Source organism: Pterocles gutturalis, unplaced genomic scaffold, assembly GCF_000699245.1.
Source record: "Pterocles gutturalis isolate BGI_N339 unplaced genomic scaffold, ASM69924v1 scaffold5102, whole genome shotgun sequence".
NCBI classification, from domain to species: domain Eukaryota; kingdom Metazoa; phylum Chordata; class Aves; order Pterocliformes; family Pteroclidae; genus Pterocles; species Pterocles gutturalis.
Window position 1 is genome coordinate 35,634 of NW_010115156.1, and position 21,808 is coordinate 57,441.

At 47.0% G+C, this 21,808-nt stretch overlaps 1 protein-coding gene across 1 annotated transcript in view; it reads left to right on the forward strand.

Annotated features, from left to right (window-relative positions):
* Positions 1-18,969, forward strand: part of LMO1 (LIM domain only 1 (rhombotin 1)) — a 54,599-nt gene extending 35,630 nt beyond the window's left edge. Inside the window, exons 2-4 of the mRNA XM_010075071.1 lie at positions 2,944-3,157; positions 13,705-13,830; positions 18,540-18,969. Coding sequence (XP_010073373.1) covers positions 2,944-3,157; positions 13,705-13,830; positions 18,540-18,645 — 446 coding nt within the window. The 3' untranslated portion in view covers positions 18,646-18,969. The remainder of the gene's footprint in view (positions 1-2,943; positions 3,158-13,704; positions 13,831-18,539) is intronic.
* The last annotated feature ends 2,839 nt before the right edge of the window (positions 18,970-21,808 follow it).

The window sequence follows — 21,808 nt, forward strand, 5'->3', positions numbered from 1 at the left end:
ACCAAATACGTAGCTTTTTTCCTTGCTTAAGGTACTGTTTAAAAATATATATATCTGTTCTTTTGCTAGTTATTAGAAGAAAATCAAAGTGTTACAACCCCCTTATTCACAGAAGCCTCTCCTAAGACAATGGTGTGCTTGCCATAGCGGGGAGCTGAGACGGCGGCGGTGAGTGAGGGCTGCCGGGGCTGCAGATGGAACAAGCACCGCCACAACAGCCAGCCCACGGCTGTCCAGGCCTGCTTGCCACCTCAGGAGACCCTCCTAACCTGCCAACCCGCCCTTACCGATCAAACCAGCCCCTCGGAATGGTCTGGACAGGGCTTTGTCCCTGCAGAGCTGCCCCTGCTGCTGTTACCACGGTCCCCTCGCTTGGGGTGAGGAGGGCTGGAACTCCGAAAGGGCACTGGTTTCAAAAGGACTTGAGGGCCTTGGGAAGTCCTGTCTGGCTGAAGATCTTGTATTTCAGAACCACAGAGATGATCTCAAACCCCACCCTGCAGCAGTTCTCTTACGAGGGGGTCTAAAGGGCTCTGGTTATCTAGAATCTGTATTCCGAAATCTGCAGCACCTCCAGCTGCGGGATCCTTACCTTACCTAGAGGAACCTTGCAGGAGAATTGTATGATGGCCCTCCCCTTGTAAGAAATCCTCTTCTACCTCTAAAGGTACGCAGCTGACATTTGGAGAGCCTGTTTGGGAGTGGGTGATGACTCACTGGTGCCTAGGGCTCCTATCTTAAAATATAATTCACACATCTAGGTCTCGGTTTTCATAGGTGCGAACTATTTTCTTTCATCACTGGTGTCGATCTTAAACAGTTTGCAAATGTGAATTCACATAAGCACCCTTCTCTGCCTTAGAATAAGGCAATCTCTTCTCAGGTTTGCTCTTTTTCTTGTGTGGAGTTGGAGAGAGCATGGGATGAAGGCTTTAAGTTTTCTGAAAAGAAATTAGTTGAGAAGTGAAGCTTCTCTTTGCTCCTGAAATGTACTAGAAAAAAAAAAAAAAAAAAAAAAAAAAAAAAAAAAAAAAAAAAAAAGAAGAAAAAAAAAGAAAAATTGCTATGTCCAGAACCAGGGGACCACTTCCCTCGCTCTCATAAGCAGCTCTCACCTGGAGCCAAGGACTTCTGCGGTTTGACCGGCAGCACCCGCAGTATATTACACTGCTGACAGTTCCCTGTCTTCTCCATCTTCCAAACGTGCTTCTCTGTGGCTGTGTATGCAGAACTTCTCTCAGGAGCATTACACGGTGTGTAGGTGGCAGGCAAACACAGATTTAAGTTTTCACTTATTACATCTTTGTCACCGGCATCAAAAGTTTGTTTGTAGCAACTTTGCAAGCGGATTTCCAGTGTGCCGCAGCAAAGAGCAGGAGGGCTCTTTAAGCCTCAAGAGTTTTCGAATGTTACTTGACCTGTCTCCGCGCTGCTGAGACCACGGTGATAACAAATGGATCGATACCTCGCTGTTTGTGTAGAGGTGTCTTAAGTGCTATTGTCGTCTGCTTGCAGCTCTGACAAAGCAATTATTACTGGAGGGGTGGTGGGGTTTACATCTGCTGAGCATCAGCCACCATCGGGTCACCCTGGCTTTTAAGGAAAGCAGCAAATGTCACTTATTACAGCGGCACCGACTCGGTCCTCTCTGGTTAAGGGACTGTTAATAATTCCATTATCAAGCTGCTACATTCTGGGACATCCGGCGCTTCCTACAGAAACGGTGGCTTAACTTAGTGTAAGAGTTTACAGCCAGTGACACCTGCTCCTGCCGCCGGAGTGCCCCTCTCATCATCTCTGCATCGGTTGAGCCCACCGCACGCTCGTTACAGGCCCAGCATTGTCATTTTTAGTGATTGACACCAGTAAAAATAAAAATCAGTAACAAAGTAAAATCAAGGCTCTGGAGAAAATGGGATTCTGGCATCTCAGGGAGCTGGTTTCTTCTTTCATCATCTCCTGCCCCCTTTTCCCCCACAGGACAATCCGTGTTTATTTTTCCACCCTGCCTGTTGATTTCATACAATCCTTCCCTGCCTCCCTCTTAACCGGAGAGGGGCGACAGTCTCCCACCCATGTCAGTGCTCACCGTGGGAGGCACCGTGGCTCGGGGGAGAGGACAAAGCTGGGGAAAGCCGTGTGGGGAAGGTGGCCACGGCAGGTCTCACCAGCCTAGTGACTTGAGCGTCCTGTCACCCCCTCGTACGCAGCTGCTCACTCATGCTTGCTTTGCAGTCCCAGCATGGTGTTCCAGGGAGGAAAACCTCCTGGTTTTTCACTGCCTTCCCCAGCGGTACAAGAGGAGAAGGAGAGCGCTGCTGCGCCTGGGGAGCGTGGCTTCACGGTGGCAGAGGGGCACAGGTTGGGTGGCTCTCAGCAGTCCTCGAGGGCTTTTGAATAACTTTCATTTTTGCTTTCCCTGAGGCCTCTGTGACCAATGGGGTGCACAAAAGAGGAAAAACAGTGGTGTACCATGTCTTTTTATACCCACTCCTCCCCTTTCCCCATCCAGCTTGATCCAGCCGAGATGCAGGACTGTGAGTCCATACAGTGGTGGCCCTTCTGATCTCTGTAATTGCCTGTGGCAGATAATTAACAACACAAGGGTACTGGTAATGAGGGGAAAAAACAAATGTTGACATTGCATCCAGTTTATTGTGCTGCAAGATGTTAATTAAAAAAAAAAGTCTGGTGCTTTGTGTCAGCCCTAACCTTAGGGAAAAAGGCTGTGTTTCCCGCAAGTGTCACACTCCCACTTACGCTGTGACAGCAAATGAAGTTTCAGTTCCTTTGACTGTCGGCGTCTCGCAATGTGAACTCCTTGTCGTGAAACCAGCGGCAGTATTTGCGCACAGATCTACCTATAGCTCACAGTGCTACCCCGAACGCAGGAATTCAAGCTGCTTGATACCTTCTAAAGGCGATGCTTTGTTTGCGTTGCAGGTGTGCCCATGTTATCTGTACAACCCAAAGGGAAGCAGAAGGGCTGTGCTGGCTGCAACCGCAAGATCAAGGACCGGTACCTGCTGAAGGCTCTGGATAAGTATTGGCATGAAGACTGTCTAAAGTGTGCCTGCTGTGACTGTCGTCTTGGAGAGGTCGGATCAACTCTTTACACAAAAGCAAATCTCATTCTTTGCCGCAGAGATTACCTGAGGTAAATAGAGGAACGTGCTGTGGGCTCTTCCCAAAGCCTCTCGGTGTGCCGCCAGCTGTTTGTCTTTCTAAACCTCTGCTATGAAAACATGTACTTGTGCGTGGTCAGCCCTGCCCAGAAGAGGTTGGAGTTTCTTCCTCTGACTAAGCACGGCTTTTTATTTGCATTTCATGTGTTTTGTAGTCAGGGAGGTGGTATCCTATTTTTAGGTCAAGGTAAAAGGAGGAGGGCATGACTTTTTATTATCGTGAACCAACAAGAACAGTGCTTGCTGAGAAAATCAGGAAAAGACTGTTAATTCTTCTTGTATATCTCTGATGTTGTACCCCTGCATATTGATTGAGATCTGACCGAACCTTTACCTTTGCTTTTTCAGTGATAGCGTTTAGATAGACTTCTAGTGCTTAGAGTGAGTGAGGTTCCTCCCCAGGGGCTCTTGTCTCTTCCCTAAGTAAACAGAGCAAAACACTCCACAATTACACATCAACTTCAAAAAATTTTTCTTCATGAGGAAGTCTGCAGAGACCATCACTAACTCTGGGCTAGAACTACCTTGGCAGTGTGTTTGCAATATATAACAACACATGGGATTTTTTTGCCTGGTGTGTATGGGGGTTTTGTACAAAATACTTTATATAAATATAAATTAATTTTAATAAGACAGCAGGCCTAATGCAACCATTCTTATGAGGGTCACACTGCAAAACACTTCATGTTCTCCTTTGTTTTCCTTTGGAAGAAGATACTTGATCTCCAGCTAATACGTGTGTTTTCTTTTTTTTTTCCTAAAACACTCCTGGCATTTCCTATGCAACCTCAACCAGCAAACACAACTGAAGCAAAAAAAAAGCAACGCGCTGTTTCAAGATAGGGAGGTAAAATGCCGCCCAACCTGGTGGTGTCCAGAGGCTGGCTAGGTTGGTTTCAGTGGTCAGATGCTTCATGTGTTTCAGTGTAAAACATATTCCTGAAAATTTTTAGTAAATATTTTTGTAGTGAACATGAACAAACAAGTTTCTCCTTCTAAAGATAAGAGCTTAAGCACTGAGCCAAACAGAAGAAATAAATCTATTAGGTGCCATCTGGGAGCTGCCACCTCGCCTTTCAGCCAGGCAGTGTACACAAGCATCCTGCCCACATGAGGATTTCTTGCTTCTGCTTGAGCTGAAACTCTGAAGGGCACACGTGAAACATCTCAGCTGAAATTCTGCCACTCAGGCAGCAGCTGCGGGTCATACCGGGTTAGGTGGGATGCATCCCCAAACTGTAAGCTTGGGTAAGGGTGGAACACATCTGAAGGGGGAAAGACAGATAAGCAGCCTTTGCAAAGGGTGCAATGAAGAAAGAATTAACTGTCCTCACTATCATGAAATAAGTTTTGTACCTTGTCTGAAGTCTGAATATTTACTAATGCCACAGGTTACTTGCTCTGGAAGTATCCTTAACCCTGTCTCTGCTAAACTGAAGAACCTGAGCTCCAGAAGGTTCTTTAACACACAGATTTCTAACCCCAAATTAACATTTTGGTTCTACACTGGCCCTCCTTCGGTTCATCTGTACTCTTTCTGTGTTCTGGATGTAATTCTTATGTGTCAGTAAAGAACATGACAACGGAAGATCAAAAGCTGTTAAGGATTGCATCATTTCTTTTCATCATAGTACCACAACTGGGTTGTGCTAGGTGCTAATCACAAGGACCCCCAAAACGTTTCAGGAGAGCTCCTTCCAGGAATAGCCTTCCTTCCAGAAAGCATAGGCTGCATTAGCTTCTGGAGTGTTTCTTTGTGCTTGGCTGTATTAAAACACATATCTTGTTTGCACCCAGCTTGCTGATACAGGTCTCTGCATCAGTCATCCTCCTCTTCATTATTTACCACTCTCCAGACTTTGTCATTGATGCATTTGATAAACAGTGCTAGGTGTGGCTGTTGTTGTTTTTTCTAATCTGACCTGAAAGATAGATATTCAGTATTATTCTGCATGTTCCGGAACCCTACTAGAAATACTTAGCTGGGCAGTGATTCCCATTTAAATTTGCTATTTGAGATCTACGAGCTACCCCATGTTTTGTCCATTTAATGAGCACTGTATTGATTTTGGTTCGGTCTAGTTTCATAACAAAAATAACATGCGGCATCAAATCAGACACACTAAAGTGCCGAAGAAGAGCAGTATCGATGCTGTTAAACTTAGAAGAACCTTTTTATCACTGCAGTTAGAGAATTTCTTTCTTTCCTTAGTTTATCCTGAGAGTGCTTATTTGAGGTGGAAAAGCTCAATCTGTGATGTTCTCACGGGCCCCCAGCTGGCAGGACTTTCCGGGGCACACCAGAAGCCTGTGCTAGAGATGGGAAAGAAGCCAGGAGCTGCAGACCCCAGGAAACTGCCCATGTCCTGTCTTTTAGAAGGGAGTGCCATTCATGATGTGAAACTTGTTATCTGAGTGAAAATGGGGGCACCTGCCCCTACTGCAGAGGGGTACCAAACGCTTCAACTGGCTGCATGGCCTCCTCTAGATCTCTGGCTAGGCTTAACCTCCTCGGATGATGGCTATGTACACGTACATAACGCTATTAGCCAATTTCGGTTGGGGGCGCAGGGGTTTACTGCTTCCTACTTTAAATATATTTCTCCTATCTGAATTTAGTTAATTATAGGAGCTTTGACCGCTAGAAATATTTATTGTTTTCTTTTTTTGTTGGGAAGAACAATTGTTGTATCCCAGGAAATTTGCCCAAGAGTCAGGTAGGAAGGAATACCATAAGTTCTGTAACGCCGTTGTTAACTAGCGTTCAACTGTTTAGTCAGCTTTGCAGCTATGATGTTTTGTGTTCTTGCTAATAAGTAAATTTAGGTTTATGTTGTTTTGGGGGGTTCTGACGAACTCCTGGGTTCTGTTCTCCTGATGCTAAAGAACCCTTTCAGGGTCCTAGGATAGGAATAAGGGCATTGCTATGCGGTCCCGTATTTTATGGAAGTATAAAGCGATTTTTTTTACTTTAAAACAAGTTCTGTTGCCTTCTACACATATTTCTTTCTCAATTTTAACTATTAGTTCTAATAACAGAAGGAACTAAAGTTGCTATCACTGTCTGCTCACTCCTGGTAATTTGAATTTTTCTTCTTGGAGAATTACCCATTCCCATCATTATAGAATTCCTTCACTTTAATAGTCTTAGAGCCTCTATCCGCATCTTTTTTTTCCTCATTAAACAACTCACGGTATTTGTTCTACTAGTCAAATTTTAGCAGAAATCACTCCTAAAAATAAGTTTTCATACTTTGCACTGTATTTGCACCAAAAAGGGAGTATTTTATCTGGAGGATAGTCAAAGGAATTTATTATTGGCCACTTCCTCTATGTGCCTTTGAATAAGAACAGGGTGAATATTACACTGATAGTTAGTAGATCAACCATCATGTGAAAAATTTAAAGCTTGACTGATTTGCGCCCATAAATGTAAATATGTATCTTTTATATCTGCTGTCCAAAACGCATATTGCTCTGTAAGGCTCAGGAGAAAAAAAAAAATGGTGTTTCATAATCTCTCTATAAACCGATGTTTCTTTGAATTTGCCAGTGAGCCCAGTGTGCAGTTTGGGAACACGTGCTTCCTCACCTGGTGAGCGGTGCCTTCCCCTGCCCTCGCGCAGGCTCCATCTACGAGCCGGCAGCAGGCGTGTTCCTGCCCAGGCTGCAGAGACCCCAGGCTCCCGCCTGCCTCGCCCCTGCGGGGACAGCAGTGTGCAGGGCTCCTGGATAGTCTGGGCAGCTCAGAAATGCAGCAGAGGAGGCTGTTAACTTGCAGGTCTGTGCCCCTGCTTGTCCCCCCCTCCTCCGGGCAGGTGTTGTGGAGCCGAGAGCCCCTCTTCCACGGCGGTTGGTGGGAAGCAGCTCTGCTCTGGACCTTGGCCGTCGTCGTGGGGCAGAGCGCTGGGACAGGAGCACGGTGGGCTGCTGGCTGCGTGTGCTGGTCCTCAGGGGGTTTTTAGAAGAAATCTTTCAAATGTATTTCAGGAGCTGCTAGCAGACCTTAGCCTGGCCATTTGTTTCAAAAGATAAACTGTCGTCATTACTTGTGAAAGAACATTTGTTAACCTTCACATTTCATAAAACACTTTCTTGCTCATTTTTTAATCATGAAAGATGAAATTGGATCTCGAGTTGTTATCCTTGCAGTATCACCTCAGTCTCCAGCTGTGTCTAGATGTATCTTTCAATACATTTCGTCTGAGCAAATAGATTTACCATTTGTTTCATAATCGCAGTTCCAGCATTCCTACCTCTAATTACTTTTGATAAGAAAATGCTATTGAAGAAACCGCTTCTGGGACAGAGAAGCTTAGCGTGCAGCTCGGATGGCTTCTCGCAGCCCCACGCAGCAGTGTCTGTGTGTTCCTAGCAGTAATTAAACTTTCACCAAGCTCCAGTTCATGGGGATGGTTTGGGTCCTGCATCAGGATTTCCCGGGAGGAACTGACAACTTAAATTTCACTGTGAAGTGCTGATGACGAATGTGATTTTTCCTTTTTATGCTGCATGGTGACCTCACACGAGCAAAGGTGAGCCAGGCTTGCTTTGACACGAGCAGAACCGTTGCTTCTGCGTGTTTGATACACTGATGTTGGGAAAGTTTTAATCATTTAAACTGATCAGGGCCTTAATTAGACTCCAAAGAAAGCTCAAAACCTGCATTAAAAAATTATAGCAAATCAGTAAGAGAGAAGGGCTTTCCCAGAAGCCCTGATGCTGTTCTCAGTTGATTTCATGGAAATGCTTTTCACCTGACGTCCTATGTGTTCTGATCAGTGCCACAACCCCAGCATGGCATCGGTGCCGCAGCCCGAGCGCGGCATGGGTGCCCCTGGCAGGCGGAGCAGCCCCATGCGCCCTGTTTGAGGGATGTCGACGTCCTGGCAGCACTGCCATTCCATGCCAACGGTGCCCCTCAGCACTGTTTGTGTCACGGAGGCTCAAACTCCATTCTGGGCAGTTCCTAGTCCAGACGAGTCAGCTGCCCCTTTCTGGGGTTTCCAGTGGTTGGATACTCAGAGCCTACAAATGTTGCAGAAGTGAAGCGCTGTTCTTGCATCGCAACAGGGAGCGTCTTGCTGGCTATGTAGGATACCCTCATTTCTGCTCTTGATATCTATACAGATTAAGGAGGATTAATTAGGCTCAAAATGCAATGTGCCTTGGACACGTTGCTGTGCTTTGTGATGTTAAAGCACAGGTTTTTATTCTCCATAGTAGCCCATCCAGGGGGTTTCTTACAGTCCATGCCTTTCAGGATAAAAAAGCAATGTTTGGTTTATTTGCTTGTTTTCCTGCGCTTTTTTTGCCTTTTTTTTTTTTCCCCTTCTCCACACCTCCCTGTCAGGAGGAAAGCTTATAGGGAGTAATTTTCCAGGCTGTGGTATACTAATGTGCCTCTAGCGCTTTCAACCTGTCAGTTTTCTGACTGCTGTTTCTAAACTCCCCTAAGAGGACCTTGTTGCATGTGTGTCCAACAGCCTTGGGGCAGGGCAAGAGGACTTGGACTTCTTCTGTCTGCTAAGAGTCCCAACCCCACGGTAAGTATCTACTGAAAATACAGAGGGAGGGACCAAAGGAGGAAAAATAAGTGGACATTCAGATGTATTCTTCAACTGAAGACAGACGCCCTTCAGCAGCGTTGAAGTTTATGCCCAGTAATCTCTGGACTAGTGCAATGACCCGACCAGAGGGCTTTTTGTACTGCGCTGGTTCAACTCCTTCTGCTCTGCTATCCATGACTGCCAAGCCCTTTGGCATGCAAGATATAAATTCTTTGGGATTGAACTTGAAGGCTTCACGAGAGGACGGCTTGACCAACTTCATTAGTATCAACATGCATTTCCCTCAGCTGACATGACTTCCCGCTGCAGCACTGGCAGCAGTGTCCTGGAAAGGAGGCTACACCTGCTAGTACGCGTTGGCCGTGTTTGCTATCACTAAGGCTAAGGTTGGGAACCCTGAGTCTGAAGTTGCTTTTAAGCTTATTCTTTTTATCTTTGTAAGTGATGTTCAGGCTTTCCCTGCAATTATTGGCATATTCAGTACTTTGGTCAAATCAGACTTGCAGCTCAGCATATTCCTAATATCCACAGATGGGATGAATACTGATTGCAAGCTGTTAAGAGCCATCCTCACTGGAAGACTGTTGTTGGTTTGTTTTGTATGATAGGGGCAACCCCTTTTCTCTTCATGATGATGAGTTTCAGGTACATAAAACAAGTCTTGTTCTACAGCAGGTCCTGATGGAGCTACGAAATAAATGGCATATTGAGAAGGCATAAGGGAAAACCTGTCTCACCTAACTAGCTGGAGAGGATACGAGCATGGGGTTCAGTAGCTCGTCAAAAACTTATCCAGATAATCTGGATATACAAATATATAGAGAAATATGTAGCTGTACACAGTATCTACAAATGTAGATATTTATCTGTAGGTAAGTGTTTAGTCCTCTTTCAGCTAATAATTCTTACCTTTCACTGCTGACAAAGCCTCTTGTTTTGGGGAATTATCAGTCTCAAGTCAGCTGTTTGATTTTGAATTTGTCTTGTTCTTGTGTTATTTTTAAAAAATCCAATCAACATTCCCAACTTATCCTTTCTGTATAACCTGTTATTTATATGTGCCTGTCCTGGTTCCTCTTTTTTTGTCTCTTGTGAAGTCAACAGCCGCAAAATTTTCACTGTTTCTTTGAAGGGAAGAATTTCTCCCTTTTTCTTCATTGCAGGCTGTTAGCTAGTCAGATGCCAGGACAGAGGGAGGAGAAGACATGGGGACTCTCTTCTTGTAGACAATGACTAACACAGATTGCTGTTTCTAGTGGTGACAGAAGTAAGCAATCAGGATCTCAGTTTAGCCACCCTGCACATTTTGGTCAGAGAATGAAAAATATGTTAAGAGGGGCTAAACTTAATGTGTTTCTTCCTGTTTTCCCAGTAAGGACCCGTTACCGTTCTTTTTCCCCCAAAACCTAGTTTGAATTAACTTCAGGTGTATTCACAGAGCTGGTGACATCTGGATCACTGTGCAGAAGACTACTCTGTAGCCCAGACGAGACTACATAAAAAGCATCCTTCGACAGTTGCCTGCCGCTTCCCGGAGCACTCCCTTCTTCTCCCATTAATTCATTTGCATTCACTGCTGCTGCTGTATGCCAATTAGCTTTAATTTTTACTATACACACTGACATCAATGGCCAATGAGAACAGCGTGTAGCGGGGTTTTTAGTGTGCCTATAAACTACAGAAAATTGTCCTTGGCCAAACTCCTGCTTTTAGACTGGCTGACAACAATAGACGTGGTTAAGTTCAGGCTAAGAGCCATTAAACATAATTACTACCACAGGGTAAAAGTTTAATTGTGCTAAATTTTAAATCTGCATAGTCTATGCTTATTTACAAGCTGGCTAGGTCTTCCTGTTACATAAGGGGAAATAAATCTGTACTTAAAAATTGTTGCCTTTTAACTTCAAAGGGAAAAAAATATATATATTTTTTTTTAGAAGAAGCAAAGCAACTCCAAACTGAAACCTTTCTGTATTTCCAGCTTCTTTTATGCCAGTGGCTCCAAGCTGCTAAGTAGATGCTGAGCATCTTCTGGTAGATTTCTTTCTTCAACTTTTTTGTGCGTAAATGTGCGAGAGAGTATTGCACCTGTTCTGAGGGTGTCTGAGGGACAGAATGCAGATCAGTTTGTTCATGTGGGGTTATTTTAAATTTAACCACAGGTGGGGCTTGGGGTAGAAGACATTCCTCCTGCTCCTTGTCTTCTCTCCCTTCTCCAATAATGTTAAGTTCCCCACCTCAGAAAACTTCAGCTCAAGTAGCTTCTGGGTAAGTAGGTGTCAGAGGTGGCAGGTTTTTTATAAGCAAACAAAAAAAAAAGCAGAAGTCTGTTCATTTTGCTTTTTCTTCCAGCAGATTAAAACAAAATCATGTTTACTGAGCCACAAGTTACAGCGTATTTTTAGAAGCATGGTGAACATACAGGGCTCTAAATCACCCCCTGAAAAGCAGATTAAAATTAGGAAGTGCTGGAATAAGTGTGAAATGTTCATCTGCTGGGAAAGGGAGGGTAGGGAGGACTGTGAAACTTGATAGAAGAGAAAAAGATTAGCACGCTGACTAGCTGGAAGCTACGTTTGTGTAGACATTAGAAGGCAACACGATTTCAGCTGGACAGAACATAAGCTTCAGATCTTATGCAAACAGGCAAAGCTGTTTAACAATTGGTTTACCCCCAAAACCCCTGAAAGGAGACAGGTGAATACGATGCCAAATACATTTTTCATGTTTCTTAAGCTAACTGTTTAAATAGTTAAGTGAACATCTGTCCAAATTTCCCCATCATTTCCATTTAGAAAAGTCTCCTATTTGAAGGCTGAAGAAAGGCTCCTGCTTAACAATGCAAATGGTGCTGTCTGGGGCCCCTTTATTTTGTTTAATCTAGATTGAGCTCCACACAACTGTGATGCTAATGAATAATGGATATTTTATACTTGTGCATGTAGCGGTGCTGGGCACAGAGCAAATCTAGGATTAACCTCCCAGTTTCCCTGCCTAACGTATTGGACTCATTTTTTGAGTTTGCTGTGACTTGGGTGCTCTAAAAACCGATGCCTGGCTTTATGGAAAATGGCAAAATGCTGGCAAAAGCTGTCAGGCTTTGCTGCGCCCCAGCGAGGTGCTGTGGAAGGGGGCAGCTATGCTGGGGGAAGGAGGGATGTCTGTATTAATGGCTTGATTTGCGAGCGGGTGCTGAATGGGAGCCAGGGCGTCTCAGGGTGCAGGAGACCTATACGCTTTTCAGTGCCACATTTTTTCAGTCCTGTCAGCCGGCGTTAGGCAGCCAGGCACGGCGCTCAGTTGCCTCCCCGGCCCGCCTGCCAGCCAGAGCAGGAGCAAGCCCGAGTCGGCGTGCAGGGAGAAGGGGGCTGCCCCGGTACCGATCGCATGGTCTGTGTTTGCCAGTGCAAACGACAGAGCTGGGATTTTACCCTGTCTCTCTGCCCTCGTAGGATGCAGCCACAGGAGAAGAAATTTTGGGAGTCCCTTTGTGATTTTTCTGTCCTGCGCAAGTGTTTCCATTTGGTTTGCGTTGTTTAACTTTCAGGGAAAATGTACCGCAGTTTCTTCTTAGGAAGTGTTGGGGTTTTCCAGCCAGGCCTAGTGAAAGAGCACTGATACCACTTCTAATGAAAGATAAGAGGAGCCTTTTTTCATAGCTGCCGAGCAGGCTGACTTCGGTAGCACAGCGCTGTGGGAGGGTGAGAGAGTTCTGTGGAGGTTTCTGTAACATCGCTGGGTGTTTTAATTCACAATTACCGGCCAGTAATAATTAGTATTGATTAGCTTGGCAAATTGCAGGTTTAGAAATTGGTTATAGATTTTCCTGATGCTTCTCGTCTGCGTGTTGCGGAATCAGCCAGAACCAATGGCTCGAAACAAACCATAAGCCCCAATCTGTCTGCGGGCAGCGGCGCGTTGCACGCGCAGAGCTAATGGTCAGCAGGAGCTGTACGTCTTGAGGCTCGTTGCCCAAGAATGCCATTTTTATCGGCTCCTAAGCAAGGTATATTGATCACAGTCTCGGGTGACACTTGGTTTTGTCAGCCTGTTGATTCGTGCCCTGGCTGGTTCGTGTGGCTGTAACGTGGCAGAGGCGTGCTGTCCCTGGCACACACGGGGGGCTGCAGGGATGTGTTGGAGAAGGGGCCAGGGAAGGAGTCGAGTCCCCCAGCGGGAGCTGTAACTGCAGCAGACATCTGGGGAGACAGATAGTGAAAGCCAAGATGAAAATGGCAAAGCTTCCAGAGCTGAAGGGCTGTCCTGGAGGAGCGGGGAGCTGGAGTGGAACGGCTGAGCATGCTGTTCAGGCCACGGTGCAAGGGCTTAGCTGGCTCCTGGGAGGGCCAGGAGGTGGGAGGAGGGGGGCACAGCCGGGGAGGAGGGGGGCTTGCTCTCTGAGATGCCTTGCAAAATGCTGTTGTACTTGTTGCAAGTGAAACTGTGCACTTTTTTTGTTTTAAACAGCAGGTAAGTGAGGTTCTTCCTGAGCTATATTGTAGCATTGCCTGCCAGGGTTGGCAGAGTTTGCAGGTCTTCAGCATCTCGCTGTGAGAGGCTGCCAGCCTGCCTCCCCCCCATCAGGTCACTGTGGCGAGCCCACGCCAAGGGGGACGGGTGGCTGCGAGCACCTGCCCCAGCCCTGCAGAGGGGCATGTGGTTTTTGACTGAAATTTTGTGAGCCCCAAAATAGTGCTCTAAGTGTTTAATGCTTTTCTCCATTAGACAGCAAATTAGCCCTAGGCTCGCAAAACAAATGAAGTTTCATCTCGACAGCCTGCTCACCAGGCAGTTTTATCCCAACTTCCCGCACACTGGTTGGTCAGCGAAATGGAGACTGCAACTTCTATTTATTGGTGCAATACAGTATTTGATACTGCTAATTACACTTAATTAGTCCTTCCACCATTTAATTAAAATGGCTTCTAATGATTGTGCTTCTTTGGCAGGCTCTTTGGTACCACCGGGAATTGCGCTGCCTGCAGTAAACTGATCCCTGCCTTTGAGATGGTGATGAGGGCCAGAGATAATGTTTACCATTTGGACTGCTTTGCCTGTCAGCTCTGCAACCAGCGGTGAGGACACAGTTATTATACGCACAAACACAAACTAATTTATACCTTTGCCCGCAAAACAGGGGAAATATTTCATCCACACTACCCATCTGGGGCTCCCAGCCTGCTGGCATGACTTGAGCTGGTTACTAGGCTGACCTGGGGGATGCACGTAGGTACCTGTAGCCCCGTTACTGCAAATCCCCTTGGAGCTGGTGGGAGCTGGGGGGCAAGGGGGGGCACACAGACTGCAGATCTGGCCGCGGTTGTATGCAGCACAGCTGCTGCTGAATAGAACAAACCACTTCAGCATCCTTCCAGGATCTACCCTCTTTGCAGAACACAGACGATGGAGACTGGACCTCCTCTAGCAAACTGACATTATTTTGTTTAAATCAGGTTTCTGACAGGCTCAAAACTGGGGACAGCAAAGAAGAAGGAGAAAGAGGAGAGCCACGAAGGAGAAAAATACTCTAGATAATCCCTTTCCAACACTAGGAACAAACCCTTTAGTTGTATAATTAATAGGGGGTCTTGGTGGTGTCATTTTGAGTGGGGCTTGTGTATTTCTGCTGGGTTTTACCCAGTGAAAAATGCACCTCAAGGAGTATATAATAAGGCTACCTGTAGCTAGCCAAATTTGGGAGGGCTGGGAAAAATCTTCCTAGTGCCCTCTTTGTTGGTGATTGTAGGCAGAATGGAAGCCCACAGAGCCAGAGATGATACAGAGTTGCCTTCTGATGCATCTATCCATCCTTCCTTCTCCAAGACAGGCCTGAAAGTGCTTATTCTTACTGCTTTAGTGAGGCTGTAGTGGCTGCGCTGGGATGCATATTCTGGACTCATGGCTGTGTTTCCCAAACATGAAACCAGAAGACAACACTTCAGCTCCTGGGAAGTTGTGAGAGGGATAGTGTGAAGATTTAGACCTAATTCTGTAAAGGTCAAGTTAAAAGCCTGACTTAAAAATTCATCACCCTAGCCCTAAAACAAAAGTCACAGTAGGATCTCTAATGAAGCAGCCATACTCAGTGTGTGTGTGGGTGCAAACCTCTGCCACCTTTCCCTCTAAACGTAGGAGACTGTTCACACTGATCCTCTCCCATGCCCTCTGACAGAGCTTTGGAGCATGGGGACGGATGGAGCTGCGGCCGGTTGGTGCCAGAGCGTGGCAGAGGAGAACCGGGCGAGCAGTTTGGAGCTCAGGTGGCTTTGCTCAGTCGCATTATTGGAGGCAGAGGCGGTGTTAGTTCGCGGGAGAAACTCTTCTGTTAATATTGGCGGGTCCACAGGCGCGGTGGCAGCGCCGAGGCGGCAGTGACATCTAGTGGCTCCCGGCCTCGGGCTCTTTCCTGAAGCCACACTACATCTTTCGGTTGCCCAGTCTCGCTCTGCCACTCTTGAACATGCATCTGCAACAGCCCGGATTCCCATGAGCGGCGTGTGGCTGTTGGCAGAGCGCATACGCTCCTCCGGGAGGTGGGCTCCTTCACCCAGCTGAAGTTGCTGGGCGTTCGTGGGTCTGTCTCCAGAGCCGGCAGTGTTGTGGGGTGCTGCCGGGCTCAGCCCTCGGGCTCGGCTTTCCTCAGCCTGCCGACGAAGGCCAGGCAGGAGAGGGGTGCTCCCGAACTGCACACCGGGGCTGGAGCATCTCTAATGTCCCTTCTGGCAGGGACAAGCCGCGGCTCTGGGCTGTGCAGGCAGGAGTGCTGGGCTGGCCGTGGAGTCTGTAGGATGAGTATTTGTCACCAAACCCCTCCTTACCCTAGCTTCTCTCATCGAACAGCCCAGTACTGCCTAGTTTTCATTTTCAGGATTTTCTTTTAAATTTCACCCTTTATTACAAAGGCTCCAAAGCACCTCTCCCTCTCGTCCCTCTGCGATTGCTAACGCTGTTACCACTCTCAATGCACAGCGGGGCCCTACTCTGCCCTTAAAATAACCTCCATGGGCTGTCACCACCTGGCAGGACAGCGCAGGTAATCCCCCCGTTCTGGCACAGTCGCGCTTTGATGCATGGGGGATTTGCTGAATTTGGGAGGAGCTGAGATTTTCTGAAAGATGGGCTGAGCAGACAGTGTAGAGCTAGGCGTAGATTGTTACTTTTGGCTGAGATCAGAAGGCTACAAACTTTTATGACTTATCCTCTAGAGATTTTGGCCCAAAAGGGCAGAATGGCAGTGCTCCTGTAACAAGTGACACTGGAAGCTGAACCGAGAACAGTGACTTTGAGTAACCCTAAAGTCAAAATTGCAGAGGTGGATGCCAAAACTAGTTCTGAATTGGAAACCCCACATGAAACCCCACCTCATTCTTCAGCTATGAAAAGGTTTGATTATTCAGACCTTTCTGTAGATCTAGCTTACTTGCCTCTCTATAGCTAGACTGTGTAGAGCATTAAATCCATCAGAGCAAAGTCTCTAATATTTTTACTGAGTGTGCAGGATTTTCATTAGCTTCATTCTCCAAAACATCAGGTTTGCAGCCCGTCCTACAACGCTACTCAGCCTGCTGTGCTTTTAACTGTTGTAAGGTCGACGTTGCTTGTCAAAATACTGCATAAAAGCTGGTCGCCACTGTAACTGGCTAATAGGTCAGTGTTACAAGGGCTGCAGGAAATCCAGCTGCTTGTGTTGCCATTATCTGAAATGCGGTTTTGCTGGGAAGAAAATCACTCTGTAGAAATGGCAGGGTGGGTTCAGTGCCTGCTTCTCGCTGCTGCCAGCTGGAACTCGATCAGCCAGATGGGCTCTGCGACAGACCTGCTCCGAGTGTGAGCTCGGCAGCGCGGTCCCACATCTCGATCTGAAGAGCTGCAGGGTGGGACACGCAAAACTGCGCCTGAAGTTGCCCCGTGAAATCCTCTGTCTCTAATTGTGATGCATCAGCTGGAGAGATCCCAGTTACTGCTGGGTTTGCAGGACTGGCAGGCAGAAAGAAATAGTCGCTTTTCCAGTGAATCGAGCCCTTCTCCCAAAACTTCCCAGGGTCTCGGGTAGCCCTGCAGTGCGTTTTAGTTCCCATGTCCTCAAACACACATCCCCCCAAGCTCCCTAGTGTTCTCCAACTCCTCCTTTGCCTCCTCTAGACCCAAACCAGGTTTGGCAAGAGGCAGCTGTTGGTGATGCTGGTGGCAAGAGTAATTTTTGCATTTATTTTCCTGGAGATTTATATTGTACTTCAGGTGGGGCTAAGTAGCAGTAAGCAAGCAGCTGTGTCTGTTATTTATCGTGAGTAACCTACTGGTGGGGAAGGTGGTTTTCAGGAGCGTGTGTGCGCGTTTTTTAGTGTAAAAGCTGTTAATTTAAATTGAGATTAATTTTTAGTCTTTTAATATACAAAAAAAGGCTGAATTTCAGAACTACTAAATGCACATGCTGCAGAGGGAAGAAGATGGAAGCTCTCCAGTGAAATCCCATAAAGTAAGAACCAGTTCCCAGTTCTTTCTGTACCAGCTTGGCAAATCAATCAGTTTATTTGCACGTGTCCAGTTGGAGTAAGCTTATGCCCAATCAGACCAAAAAATTGACCACTCCTGTTATTGTAACACAAAATATTCCATTTTATGGAGATGCTCTGCCTGGGTTACAAATCTAGAAAACATTTTAGACAAGGAGTAGGTGATGTCCCTGCCAAAGCTCTGCCTTGCAGCAGTGTAAATGGGTGTTTGAGGTCTGCTAAGCCTCCTGAGGACAGGATCATCTCCACTGATGTTCCTTCAAAGCCCAGTAAACATTTGGTCTTGCCCAAGGGTGGTACCTACCCCTTCCTGTGGTTTTGAGCTGCCTTTGGCACGGGGCTGGGGTGACTCTGCTTTAGGGACCTGGCTGGGGCTGGTGTAGGACTCAGCACTTGGGCAGGGAGGCGCAGACGTGCTCTCTGCTCTGTCATCGCCCCACTGGTGTGATGGACAAAACCCAGCCCCCGAATTGGGTGCAAAGAGCATTATTTGTTATCTTAAGAAATCAAGATTAGCTTCTGATTCTTGAGCAAGCAGGCAGGGCAAAGAAACTCTTGGCTGTCAATTCACACCTCTCCCATCTTATATGTGGAACTCTTTTGACCTTAATGGTCAAATAAAATTGTTAAATATCACAAGCCTCTCTGTCAACTTCAGTACAAACAGAACAATTTACATGGTATATAGAGAGCTGTGCCCTTCGCTCAATGAAGATAAAGGTTAGGAGTCCAGCCACCAGGAAATTTCTATTTATTGTTCCACACTGTACACAAGGGAACGAGGAAGGACTTAATAGCCAGTCCTTGCCTGGAAATTAGTGTAAATACTGCCTCACCCGAGGGAACCCTGGAAAAGCGGATACCAGCAAAAACTTCAAATAGTCTTTGTGTAATATCACCCATTTGATTTCCCGGCTGTAGAGCTGGCACCTCTTGTCTGCAGGGACAAAGCCCTTCATGCTCCCGACCTCCTCTGGATGCTGGCACAGGATGCAGCAGAGCCCGGGACCTGCTTCCCAGCTGCGCCGTACGGCTACGGTGTGGGAGCTGTGCACCAGCCTGCCAGGGACTGGGACAGCAAAACCCCAGGCGCCTGCGGGGAAGGGGAGAGGGAGGAGAAGCACCTGGGGTTCCCAAGATCCAACACTGCTGGCAGAGCTGGAAATCAAATTCTAGTCCCCAGAGTCTCCTTCAGATCCAAACTGCCTCAAATTCCCCCTGTTCTAACCTCTATTTATACTTAACGCCCAGTAATTCTTTTTATCTTCCAGATTCTGCGTGGGAGACAAATTTTTCCTGAAGAACAACATGATCTTGTGTCAGATGGACTATGAGGAAGGGCAGCTGAACGGGAGCTTCGAGTCCCAGGTTCAATAACACACCCTGCTTTGCGGAAGCACTGTGGGATGGGCGCTCGGCCGCCTGTCAGCTTGCCTGCAATATTTTTTTAATTCTTGGTCCAGAGAGGACTATATACATTGTAGTACTTTTCCCCCCCAACACAAAGCAGTTACAATTTTAGGTGTACAGTTGTGCCTGCTTAGCTGAGCACTGCATTGCCTGTATGTTTGTGAGTTTTTGGGGTCTGGGGGAGGGCTCTGTACAGTCTGTTTTCTGTATATAAACTGGAACATTTATTTTATGAAAAATGTAATGCAATTTTATTACTGGTGTGAATTAAAAATTATGAATGTTTCCTGGTCATCGTAGCTGTGGTTTGTTCCCCGTGCGGTGAAAGCCTGTATTTCCTGAGCTTGACGTTGAGCAGACTGTGAGAAATACGGACACAGATCCCTGGAAACCGCACGAATAAAAGCAGTGATGGGAGTTCACACACACTAACCAGGGGAAGCGATGCTGCTGCCGGGTTAGACCTCTCCATTTGAACTGTGCAGAGGCTGATGTCCAAAACTGTGCTGTACAACGGAGGGGAATGGGCTGGGGAGGGGGAGTGACGGCTGGGAACCCTCGGTGTCACTGGCTGCGTCTCACCAAGGCTGCCGTGCAGTGCCGAGCTGCTGGCTGTTGCGTTGCTTTCCATCTCCATGAATTTAGAGCATTTCCACGGCCAAGAGTGCTGCTGTGGTGTCTCCAGTCCAGGCTGCAAGGAGCAGGCTTCCTCCAGCCCTGCCAACAGGTGCCCAGGCATTGATTGGAATATTAATTTCAGGGGCTCAATAGGCAGTGGGGTTTTCCTGTTTGTCCAGGTCTGAGCTGCTGCGAGAGCTGATGTCAGGGTTCGAATGCCGCCGGGCGCTGACGCAGCATCCCTTTTCACAGCCTTTTTGCTTACTCTGTGCCAGGTGCTTTGACCTCCCATGTAATGAAGGCAATTGGATTTGAAGCGTCTCCTGTAGAAAAGCTCTGAACTGTGTTCCTGCTGCGATGCTTTGTGCAATGATTTTCAAGGTTATGCAATTCATGTGCAACCCACTGGACTGTACCAAACACATTTCTTTGTATGGTGAATGTCACTTTAATACAGTGCACCAGTAGCTGTAAAGGATGGCTGCAATTCTTTTTTTTTCATATTGTCTTCTTGCTTTTTCTTAGATTTACCCCCTTTCCTCTAATAAATAGACACCGAGTACTTTTTTCTTATGTGAACCAATTGGTTGCTGGTTGTGGGTCTCGTGTGTAAGCTCTGAATTGCAAACCCCAAATGCAGTGCAGCCCAGTGCTGCTCTGCCTGTTGCATGGAATGCTTTTATGTACAACTACATTGAATAGCGGCTAAACAGAAGCAGAACACCACTAGACACTTAGGATGCTTCAAAACTGCTGAGCCCCCGAGAAGAGCCCCCCTGCCTCCAGGGCAAGGCAGGAACCGAACCCTGCATGCCCCAGCTGGAGCACAGGGAGAACTCAGCCGGTACCAGCCCACACCGTGAGGGAATGACCTCCCTTCCAGATTTACACACTTGGTGCACGGCCCAGCAGCGTGCTGCTTGGATGCCAGCATCGCCTTGGTTTGCTCAGTGGTCCCTGGTGTGGGGCAGTCTGGAGCCCTCCCTCGCTGCTGCGATGGCAGCACAGACGGGCTCGCACCGTGCCAAACACCCTTCTGTCCGCGGATGGGGGGTTAGTTACACCCCAGGCATTGGCTCACCTCCCGGCACTTGCCCTTGCTGTGAAACGCAGGCAGTGCTCCCCCGTGGGGTGCAGGGGCTTCATTTCTGATGGGCAGCCCCCTCGATTTGTCACCGTGTCTGCAGACACAATTCCTGACACCTAACGAGGAATTTCATGAGCCTGTTTTATGCAAAGACCCTGGCTGGCGGCTGGGTGGGTGGGTGAGAGGAAAGCCGGGTGAGAGGAAAGCCTGGGACAGGACACGGCTTCTTACTGTTGAATGGGGTGCAGCAAATGTCCAGTTGTCTTACATTAAAAAAAAAAATAAAAATACAAGGGAGAAATTGTGCAGTACGTGTATCCCTCTGCTCTGTGTGCAGCAGACAAGGCCCGCCTGCCGCAGCCCCGGAGAGTGCTGGAAGTGGGATTTCTTTAAAAATAAAAATCCCCAGAGGACAATGCAATCATGAATTTTCGTCTGAATGCTGCAAATTTGCTTAATAGAAACAAGTGCTGGAGTGCAGACCTGCTGTTGAATAATCACTTCCACTCTACGGAGCAGAGCACAGAAACCTTTTGATGGTGTTATAGTCATCGCTTGGCATAAATATTCATTCGAGGAATCAGAGCAGAGTAAATGGCATTTTAGACTCTAATCATTTAGTATTAGCAGATAGCCTTTTTACTGCTAAAGATAACCATTCCTTAATCAGTTTAGTGACCACTGGCATATAGTATGACATTTCAGCTTGTGCCTCAGTCTCCGCATTGAGGACACGCTGCTGGTGACCCCTCTGCCCAAGTCTCCATCGCTCCCAAAGTCAGCCCAGCCACTGCCAGCTGCTAACCGCACACAACTGGCTTTAACTTGTGAATTATCTGCCATTTGCCTCCTTATCTTACATCAAAGTGGTATTTTAAGTTCTTACTACAAATGTTAAAATCTAGGATCATTTCTCTCTTTTTTTTTTTTTTTCCTAGTCAGGGCTAATGGCTGATCACAGCACAGTCTGGTTTGGAGATTAAAAACAAGCCGGTATTTAAAGGCAATCAAAATCTCAAGCTTCTTCTCTGTTCATCTTTAATGCTGGTGTAGTTGCTGCACAGATTCTGGCTCTTCCTCCAGTCTTAATTTTTATTTTTTTTTTTGGTGCGTGCGTCTGTCTCTCCGAGGGATGCTGTTATACTTCCCTGAGCAGCATTAGCACTATTGAGCACTCTGCTATCGACAATCCGGCTCGCCCGATTTCATATCTTGCCAAACAAGTTAATCTAATATTAACAGCAGTTTGTTACCTCGTTGTTAGCTTAATTTACTTTACAAGAAGTGCTGTATTTGCATTTCATCCCTCTGTCATTGGCTTGCGACCCGTGCATCCAGTGCCAAGAAGGGACGGCTCACACCATCTGCGCGAGTCTCTCGGGGTGGCCGTGGTGCGGGGGGACCATCACCCCAACCGGGCATTCC